We start from the raw sequence: 10371 nt of genomic DNA, 5'->3' as shown, positions 1-10371 counted from the left end.
ATACTCAAAGGTTTTGTTTTCTATTCTAGAATGTTCTTGTTTTATATATTTAGATTTTTTTTAAAAAAATCTAGGTAATTTTATTATAAAATCTTAATATTTCTATTATAAATATGAGTAAAGGCCAAATGTGGTCCCTAACATATGACCGTTATATCAATTTGGTCCTTAACATTATCATTTTGATTATTTGGTCCCTCACAAATAAACTCGGACCCGAATCGGTCCTCACTTAACAGAACCGTCAAAAAATAGACGGTGATTACAATTTGACTATATTAAATTACTAATGGTAATTAATTATACCTAATTATAATTCTTAATTCCTATTAAATTACAAATTATTCATTTCATTTTGCAACTGATACTATATTTTTTCCAATTTTGTTAATAGGAAAAGCATTATAATTAGGTATAATTAATTACCATTAGTAATTTAATATAGTCAAATTGCGGTCATCGTCTATTTTTTGACGGTTCTGTTAAGTGAAGACCGATTCGGGTCCGAGTTTATTTGTGAGGGACCAAATAATCAAAAAGATAATATTAAGGACCAAATTGATAAAACGATCATATGTTAGGGATCACATTTGGCCTTTACTCTATAAAATTTAGATATTTTTAATACATCATTCTAGGTAACTCTTCTGTAATATCTAGATAAATTTGATGGAATCAACAGTGAGAACCAAACATGTTGCACTACTCCAGGCAAATGCAAATAAAATTGTGTCCAATCTTTGAATAGTTATCTAATATGAAGGTCATTCTATTCTTGCATCTTATTTTCAGGTTGCAACATGGGTTCTTTTCGTTTATCTAAATGGGCTCTACATTTTAAATGTAGGGCAAATAAATAAAACAAATGTAAGGCCTTTTTATATATGTCGGAGAAATAAAGTTAAATTAAATTGAGAAGGAGGCCCAGTAGCCAATGTTGACATAATTAGAAATGAAAATAGTACTGGTAGTGCTATAAAACTTCAACTAAAACTTCAACTACAATAAAAGAACGATGAAGAGTTAAAAGTGATCAAATGTATAACTAAATCATAATGAACAATTAGAGTATAATCCTCAATTATTAGATTAAAAAAATTGAAGATTGAAATTGGATGGATTTTGTAAACATGGAGTTCACTATGAGAGCATATCCAAGGAGAGAGGTAAATGGTGAGATAAAGTCATATAACTATCATATTTACATTTTTTCCATGAAAAATTATTTTCCAATGGGAAGGGTATTTGAGAAGGTATTATATCTTTTCCCATGTTACAGAGGTATCTTTATCTTTTCGTCAATGGAGAGGTAAAATCTTATAACTACTATATTTGTCTTCTTTTCATGAAAACTCATTTTCGAATGGCGAAGATATTTAAGAAGGTATTATTACACTTTATGTTTTTTAATAGATTTTATAGTATTATTTTATTTTAAAAGAATGATTTACCTTTCTATATATCTTTTTCCTTTGGAATGTGATATTTTTTAAAGGATATATTTCGCTTTATAGGAAGATAAATAATATACTTCTTTCATTACCTCTCCTTGTTGGAGATGCTTTAAGGGTGCTTCATTTCACTCCGTGTTTTTTAATCCGTGTTATGAACTAAACGTCTTTATAGTGAGCTACAACGCCATTATAGTGAATTGAACTGTAAACTTTCCAGTATAATGACATTTTGGTTCACTCTGTGTTTTAAAATCCATGTTGTGAATTAAAATGTCTTTATAATGAACTAAAACGTTTTTATAATGAACTCCTTAATTTTGGTCTCTAGTTATGTATTTAAGTTGCGTACATTGTAGCTTCCTTGGGTACATTTTCCTAATTGATAATTTAAGTTCGTATCAATGAGTTTTTATTTTTCATTGATAATGTAGGCTTGTATCACAGAGTTTTTTCAAATAGTTTAGACTTGTGTCACGAAGCTAAATTAGGTAGTTTTGAATCTATGTCAAGGAGCTAATTTTTTTTTTTCTTTTGCTTATATCTAAAAGGTAATTCACACAATTTTGACTACTGTGGAGGAACTAAAGCAAACATTTTTAACTCATATGGAGAAACTACTTTAAGCAAAATTTTACACGTTTCAAAGAGTTAATTCAAACAAATTTTTTCATGTCAATGATCTAACTCAGATAGATGTGTGTCTTATAAATTACAAAATTTGTACTAATTTAGAGTAGAGTATCCACAGCGCATCTCCAAGCTGTCTCTATCTCGTCTCTCAGTGACGAGACGGATAAGAGACAGCGTTACAAGCTCCGTCTTGTCGCCATCTCGTTTCCGTCTCGTCCCGCGTCTCCTTCTAAAGAGGCAAGTAGCGAGACGTCCCGCCACGCGTCTTGGCGACGTGGCGAGCTGTGGTTCGTGACGCCCACTCGCGGGCCGGCGAGTGGGAGTCGTTTATATCAATTAAAATTGATTTTTTTTTTAATTTTTTTTTAAAAATCAGAAAAATTTAAAATTTTTAAAAAAATATATAAAAAAATTCCAAAAATTATACTAGCCATTTATAGCCGTTTTTTTTTTCAAATTTGTAATTTTTTTAAATTTTTTTAAACCCTCCAATCATTCTATAAATACCAAATCATTCTCACAAATTATGTGTTTTATTTTTTTAGGATTTTAATTATGTGGTTTTTTATATTTTTAGGATTTTAAATTATAATTTTATTTTATTTAATGAAGTGTGTTTTTTATTAATTGGATTTGTTGAAAATAAAAACAAAAAATGAAATTGAATGAATAGTTAAGAGATGAGATGGTTAAGAGATGGAGGGATGTAGGTGTTGTCTCTTAGTTAAGAAATGGAGTGAAAAAGTACAATGGGGCCATGAATAATGAAGAGATGAGAGGGTTAAGAGATGGTTAAGAGACAACGTTGTGGATGACTTTAGAATCATGGAGCATTAGTTTCTGAATTCGGAATAGCAAAGTTTTATTTTCACGTTTTAAATTGATTTTGATGATCGATTGATTCAGGCATAGTCCGTCAAATCCATAATTTAATAGCTACTTAAGTTTGAAAATTATAATACATATTGACAACTCGAATTGAAGATTGATTTATTAAATTTTGTACTACTACAAATTAATTGAACTGATTTCGACTTCTTATCATCCTCCCTTTTCTTTCAATATGTGTAAATTTGATGTTGAATGGTGTATTTATATGAGTGTGAAGTATGTACTTTGGATTATAAGATTAAAATAATAAAATTAACTAATCATATCAAATTTTTCTATGCACGATCTATTTTATTTATATCAAAGTATAAAATATTTATATAAAACAAAAAATAATACTCCCTCCTTTCTAACCAAAAAGAAAAGTGGTATCTTTAACGATAAGGAAGAAAGTATAATATATGGACCTAAATTATAAATGAATTTAATAATTAACGTATATAATGATACATTTGATAAAGGGGGAGTGATCAATTGCTAACTCATCATTTAATTGCTAACTACAACTAATTTAAGGCCATAGGATTTTAGAAAACGTGTGGTCTACAATTTGCCACGTGTAATTTTCGTTTTTATTAATAAAATAAAAAAAAGATTAAAAAAAACGCCAAATTAGGATTTTAGATGAAAATGTCAATATAGTGTTTCGGAATTATCAACACAATGCTTTGAGAATGTCAACACAATGCTTTAAGAATGTTAACCCATTGCTTATATTGACATTTTACATGTATTATATTGACATATTTTATATAGTATGTTGACATTTCTACTTTACGAAAAAATTGAAAATTTTTTAATTTTTTTTTCAAATTTTGACGTCGGAACATATGCATATATGATATCGTTGGAATCCTTATAAAATTATCTTTAATTTGATATATGTTATATGAATTTAAAGTTTTGGGAATTCTTTTAAAAGTTAGTTATAACTAAACATGTAGTTAATTGACATTAATACCCCTATTGATATTTTATGGAATTAATCCTATGGCTTTATTGACGTTTTTTGTTGATCGAATTGATATTTCTTGGTTGATGATCTAAACCCTTAATTTAAATATCTAATGGCTATTATTTAGTTGTAGTTAACAATTGGGTATGGAGTTAGTAATATAACACCCCCTTTGATAAAGATAGTTAATTTTATTAAAATAAAGCTGTGATACACAAAATTATGAATTTAATATAATTCATGTCCAAAATTTGAGATAATAATAATTTTATTATATAATAATAATATTGATAACGGTGCATAAATATAGAAAAAAAAATGTAAATGTCGTAAGTTTGAAAATAATTTCAATGTACATATCCATACTTTTAACAAATATTACTAAAACAAAATTTTAATTATTATATTTTATTCTTAAAATCTTATATGTGCATTTAACTCATAATTAAGAATAACGAATTTGAAACTGATACGTTTAATTTTGTGAAAATATGAATTAACTGTTTCGTATTTAAAATTGAAAAATGAATCATTTAAACTCTCTCTATATACTACTCCATTTTTTCAGAAAAACGGTTGTTTTTAGTTTCAGTTTTAATATGGTTCGCTTAGTAAAAACAAACGAAGGAAGTTAGGATTCAGCTAAAATATAAATACATGGAAAATAATATTGTACATTATTTTTATAAAATGGAAAAATGACTCTGACCGTGAGACTGAAAAATAAAGCAAATTTACATCACACAAAATTAAAAAAAAACTAAAGAATGTATAATTACCACTTATCCTAATGAGATTTAAGATATTGTTTATCAAAAGTTATAATTTAAGATTGCACTGGCAAGACCCTTCTTAGTCGAGCTTCATTTCATTGCAATATAGTGACCCATACACTAAAAACTCAAACCTTGAAACCTAAATCTTAAACCCTTAACTTTAAAATAGGGATATTAGCCTGTAAATACATGAACTTTCACTTTTTTCTGCTTTTTCTCCCGAACTTTGTTTTTTGAATATAAATGCATGAACTTTGGACTTTTTTTATTTTTCCCCCGATGAAGAATTCCGATTGCTTGGCTATAGTTGAGGACTTGAGGTAGAGAATGAACAATGTTGGACATGGTTTCTAAAGTGTCTCATTGAGGATCTTAAAATTGCAGAGGGAGCGGGATGGACATTTATCAATGATCAACAGAAGGTATACATTTATGATTTATTTATGTTATTAACTAAAATTTTTATTAACTATTCTAAATATTTGAATTTGCAGGGGCTTACAAATGCAATCAATACTTTAGTGCCGCTTGCTGAATATAGAAATTGTGCGCGCCATGTGTACATGAATTGGAAGAAGGCACACAAGGAACATGATCTAAAGAAACAGTATTGGAAGGCAGTTAAAAGCACCTATGTAGAGAAATACAAATCAGCCATTCAAGAAATTAAGGTAGAGAGTCGAGATGCTTATGAAGACTTCATTAGCAGGGATACAAAGAAATTTTGTAAGGCATTCATTTCCTCCTCTGCATGTAGCGACGTGATTACTAGTAACATCGGTGAGTCATTTAATGCATCTATTGTTGAAGCTAGAGGCAAGCATATAATTCACATGTTTGAGGAAATTAGGTGTACCCTCATGACACAACAAGTAAGCAGGTTACATACCATGTCAAGTGTGCAGGGAAGAATTTGCCCCAATATTGTGAAAATGATTGAAAAGTTAAAGTTTGATAGTCGAGAACACAAAGCACATCCTGTAATACCCACTTTTTATTAATTTTTACGTTGAGATTTTTGTTTTTAAATTGAGCGAGTGATAGACCTTGAGGAAAATACCGTCTTTGTTTTGATTGGCTGCGAATGGAAATATGAATGCTTGAATTGTTGTTGGTTAATCGTGTGGTGAAAGTAGTTGACGAGATTGACGTGAGGTTCGTCGATGGAAAAATTGGGCGTTCGTTTATGAGTACTTGGGATAACACCAAAGTACTAAAATAATGAAACACAACAATTTAATTAATATACTAGAATCATATATATTTTTGGGCCTATCACTTTTGTCTATTATTATTTTCTCCTACGACATTTATCTTAATTCAATTGGGATACTTCTAATATAGCCATTTATTCATAATCCCTATTTAATGCATGCAGTCAAATACTCAGTCAAAAATAATTCCTTCTTCTAATCCTATTCTACACGTTTTCCTCTTCACCAAAACCTCCACTCCCTAAAATCTCTCCAACCACCAAATCCATGAATATCTATCAGTTTTGCCTATAAAAATCCCACATTCACGTTCTTTTCAAACCATGCTGTAGCAGTTCTTTCTTCTCTTTCACACAAAGGTAAATTCTCCTCAATTTCTTGAATAATAAATTCTCCTGCGTAGAATCATATTGATTTTTGGGTAGCCAATTCTTGATATCACAGCGTTGCAAGGAGAAGACCGAGAGAGCTGTGATTTAATTCTTCATGTCATTCTCTTCTTCCCAAAGGTATATCTTTTCCTCAAATCCATGCCATAGATTCATACACCATATTAGTCCACAGATCAATTTGTTGAAATTCTTGAAAACTTGTTGAATGCTACATTTGTGTGAAGGCCTCGATCTTAAACACTATTAGAAACTGCCCTTTTACTCTCCTTTGATCTCAAATTTTTGGAAATATTAGTGTCTGCCCAAAAAAAAAAAAAAGAAAAAAATGTTTTAATCGAACATATGAGAAAATTTAATAAAAGATTCAAGTTCTGGAACAAGGGAGATGGGGGTTTCTTTTTCTGCTATTGTTGTGTGTGTCTGAGAAAGAATTTGTTATGTGGAAGGGATAGGTATACCCGGAGATGATTGGGAGTATATAGATATTAAATCAATTTATTTAGTTTTACTTTTGCTCTTTGAGTTTTGTGAGGGAGTGTGCAAATCTATAAATCCTTTTATTTGGTTTTTGCTTTTATCTATTAAGATTAGTGTGGAGTTGGAACAGAGAGACAGAGTATGAAAACATGAATTTCAGAAGCAGAGATAGAAAGAACAATAAAGTTTGAATTGTTGAAGAAGCCGTAGGTGACGACCGAGAGTATTTTATGTTATAATCCTCAACCTATTCCCTTTAGGTTAATAAACGTGTTGGGAAAGGGGTATAAATGTGGTGGCAGAGAGTATTTAAGTACAAATCTTTGAATTGCTAATTCTTATTTCATTCTGTGTGGGTAGGGAGTAATACGTGTGTTAAGTTGGGAATATATGTGTGTTGCTGACTTTTTTTTTATATATTCTTTTATTTGAGCACTACTAATTATATTATTTGATGAGGTCCAATTAGATTTAGTGTATAGTAGTTTAAAATGGGAAATTGATATTAGTATGTATATAGGTGTTGTGAAAGGGGTATATACACGTGGTGGATGAGAGTATTTATGGTTAATTCTTTTAGTTGTTATTCTTCTTTAATCATGTGTTACATCGGGAGTACTTACGTGAAGTTTGGGAGTATATTAAGTTACGGTTCCTTAAATTTTTACTTAATTGGATGGATATAGTTTATTAAGTAATCAGATTTAATTATGTTGGAAATTTACATACTGTCGAATGTCAGTATTGACCGAGAGTTTTTATATGTTGGGAATTTTGGTGTTTAATTGATAAATCTGTTTTATTATGTGAGAATGAAGGATAAATTGAGCACACACTTAGGATGCATGTATTGATTTATTTTGCAAAGTCTGATTTTTGCATATCATGTTATTTCGAAAAGGGTGAGCTTGTGTACGTTGGTTGCAGTTGGAAAAGGAAGTGATTGAAGAGTAAGCTTGTGAGGTGGGCTTTCGTTTTAAATAAGGACTACGTCCTAAATACTATTTTTATGTGAAAGGAGGTGAAAATTGTTTGTCTTGCCATGTTTTGTGTTTGAATGAACCTATCTGAAGTGGCTATGCCATGTATGTTTAATCGAATTCAGGTCCCAGTAGGGCCGCAAACCCTGCTCGGACTAGTGTACACCCAGTAGATCGTGCGCTATCTCTTTGGAGTTGGTCGGTCTAGTGACTTGGTTCGTGGCCACGTTCCTTGTCATGTATGTTCAGATATGGTGATGGTGATGTGGATGGAAAATGGTTGCAACCGAAATTTATGTGAAAATGCTTTTAGTGACTTGGGTTCTTTTCATTTAAAACCCCCAAGATCACTCGGTATGGCTTGATAAACTGATTTTGGCATGTGTCCACTGAGTGCATCAAGTACTTAGCCCTGCATATTTGTTTTTCTTAATGTACAGATTGAGCGACGACGGGCGTGGAGGATGTTGAGCAGAATTCATGGATTATTTATGTTTGGCTTAATATTGTTGGATATGTCGTGTCTTCATACTCGGCATTTTCCGTGTCTTGAACGCTTCCGCTAGGTGTCTTTTCTTTAAAATTGTTTTAGTATTGAGAACCTAACTCTTTTCAATATTGTTTACATTCTAGTCTTTATTTCTTAGAATTTGTACTTTGTTGAAATGATACTATGTTGTTTTCTAAGTTACTTCAATTTTTTAAATATTTTGGTCAAAGATGTGTGTTTCCCCCTTTCTTCCCCGCTTCTTTAATCATCCCCTAGTCGCGATCAACCGTGTTTTCTATCCTTAGAAAATACGGGCGTGACACATCCTGTGTTAGGTGGAAAATTTGAGGTTCACTTTGAGGATGATAAGTTTGTTGTGAATCTTAGGGATCGTACATGTACATGTAGAGCTTGGGATTTGACAGGAATACCGTGTGTGCATGTTGTAGCTTGTATAAGGTTCAAAAATGAAGATGTAACTACCTTTGTTGATGATTATTATACAGTAAGTAGATATCTTGAGGGCTATAGGGTGGGATTAGAACCCATTAGGGGCCAGAGAATGTGGCCCGAGGTAGAAGAAACCACTGTCAAGCCTCCAGTGATAAGAAGAATACCTGGTCGACCCAAGTAAAAGAGAAGAAGAGCACCTGAGGAAAAAGATCATAAATTTCCTCAAAAAAAAAAAAAGAGGACAGGAGTGCAAATGACTTGCCAAAAGTGTCACCAACAAGGGCACTACAGCATGGGATGCAAGAACGATCCAGTTGAAAAAATGCCTACGGAAAAGGTAGTGAAGTTTCCTATAGTATCTTTATATAACTATATTAATTGCTACATTTCTATGTGATTCACTAGGGTAAACGGGGAAGGCCTGCAAAGAAAATTCCACAACAAGATAGCTTGGCAGGCTTGACTCGAGGAACACAAAAAGAGCATCCACAAGTATCGATCTCTGCAAATGCTCGTCAAGTGAAGGAAAACAACAGGGGGTGCAAGAACGATCAAGTTGAAAAAATGCCTAAGGAAAAGGTAGTGAAATTTCCTATAGTATCTTTATATAACTATATTAATTGCTACATTTCTATATGATTCACTAGGGTAAAAAGGGAAGGCCTGCAAAGAAAATTCCACAACAAGATAGCTTGGCAGGCTTGACTCGAGGAACACGAAAAGAGCATCCATAAGTATCGATCTCTGCAAATGCTCGTCAAGTGAAGGAAAGGGCATTAGCTAGGAAAGGAGTTGGAGTGATTGGTTTTGAGGAGAGTGGAAACATTTATATGAGGGTATATTGATTAAAATTAAGTTGTTTTGTTAAAGCTCATTTTTGAAAAATTTATGTGATATTCTGACATAATGTATATGATGCAGATGTCTTCTCACAACAAGGTAACGGATGTGAACAAAGAGATTCTAAGCACGTCAAGTTCTAGGATTCAAAGCAATGTCGTTAAAGTTCGTTCAACACAAGGGAGTCAGAACGCACAAACACATGGGAAAGCACCAACACATGGGAAAGAACCAACACATGGGAACAATGCTTGATTACAACTGTTTAGAAAAAAACTATAGTCCTTTTTGTTAATTTTTGGTGATATTTGTTTTGTGAAATTGTTGAATTTGGATGAATGATGAACTTTTTAAGTGCCGTGGAATGATGGAGAAATTAATTTGAATGGAAAAATGATTAATTGAATTTTAGTTTTCAGTTCTAACTTAGTCAAATTATTGCAGTGTTTTGGTTGTGTTAGGAATATTTAATTGAATACAGTTTATAGAATGGATAGAAATGTACTAGCATCTTACTGATTTTGGGTATTGTTTATTCGTGTTTACTGTGAAGATTAGTGAGTTGAACAATCAGTTTGAGAAGTGCCAACAACTTCTGAACTCCAGTGCCAGCAGCTTGGGAAAATGCCAGAAAGTTTTATTTGATTTGGGGAAATAATCAGAAAGTTTCAAAAGTTCAGGCAAAAAAATAGAATATCTCAAATGTTTGTGTATTTACAAGCAAATTACCTCATTTCATAACAAACGACGTCGTTTTGATTACCGGCGATTCTGCCATGTTGACACTTCCGATGAACACCTCAGCTTTAATTTGGGGAA

The 10371-nt window shown here is 31.7% G+C and overlaps 1 protein-coding gene and 2 long non-coding RNA genes across 3 annotated transcripts; all 3 read left to right on the top strand.

Moving 5' to 3' along the window:
* The first annotated feature begins 5254 nt into the window (after nucleotides 1–5254).
* On the top strand, nucleotides 5255–8989 carry LOC148928546 (uncharacterized). Its single transcript, XM_089057790.1, has 2 exons — nucleotides 5255–5663; nucleotides 8565–8989. The coding sequence occupies exons 1-2, from the start codon at nucleotides 5270–5272 to the stop codon at nucleotides 8891–8893; spliced, it is 723 nt and encodes a 240-aa protein (XP_088913916.1). The 5' UTR covers nucleotides 5255–5269; the 3' UTR covers nucleotides 8894–8989.
* LOC125197415 (uncharacterized) lies at nucleotides 6154–8375 on the top strand. The gene is made up of 4 exons (XR_007172059.2): nucleotides 6154–6279; nucleotides 6365–6429; nucleotides 7691–7752; nucleotides 8210–8375. It is a non-coding gene; the product is annotated as an uncharacterized LOC125197415 (long non-coding RNA).
* Nucleotides 8990–9124: 135 nt separating the features above from the next.
* Nucleotides 9125–9956, top strand: LOC125192720 (uncharacterized). Its single transcript, XR_007171460.2, has 3 exons — nucleotides 9125–9291; nucleotides 9360–9548; nucleotides 9634–9956. It is a non-coding gene; the product is annotated as an uncharacterized LOC125192720 (long non-coding RNA).
* Nucleotides 9957–10371: the final 415 nt, after the last annotated feature.

The sequence above is a fragment of the Salvia hispanica genome, chromosome 4 (genome assembly GCF_029641045.1).
Source record: "Salvia hispanica isolate PSC_SH4W2 chromosome 4, Shi_PSC_v1, whole genome shotgun sequence".
NCBI classification, from domain to species: Eukaryota; Viridiplantae; Streptophyta; class Magnoliopsida; order Lamiales; family Lamiaceae; genus Salvia; species Salvia hispanica.
The sequence above is the reverse complement of the archived record's forward strand: the minus strand, read 5'-3'. Positions and strand labels throughout refer to the sequence as shown.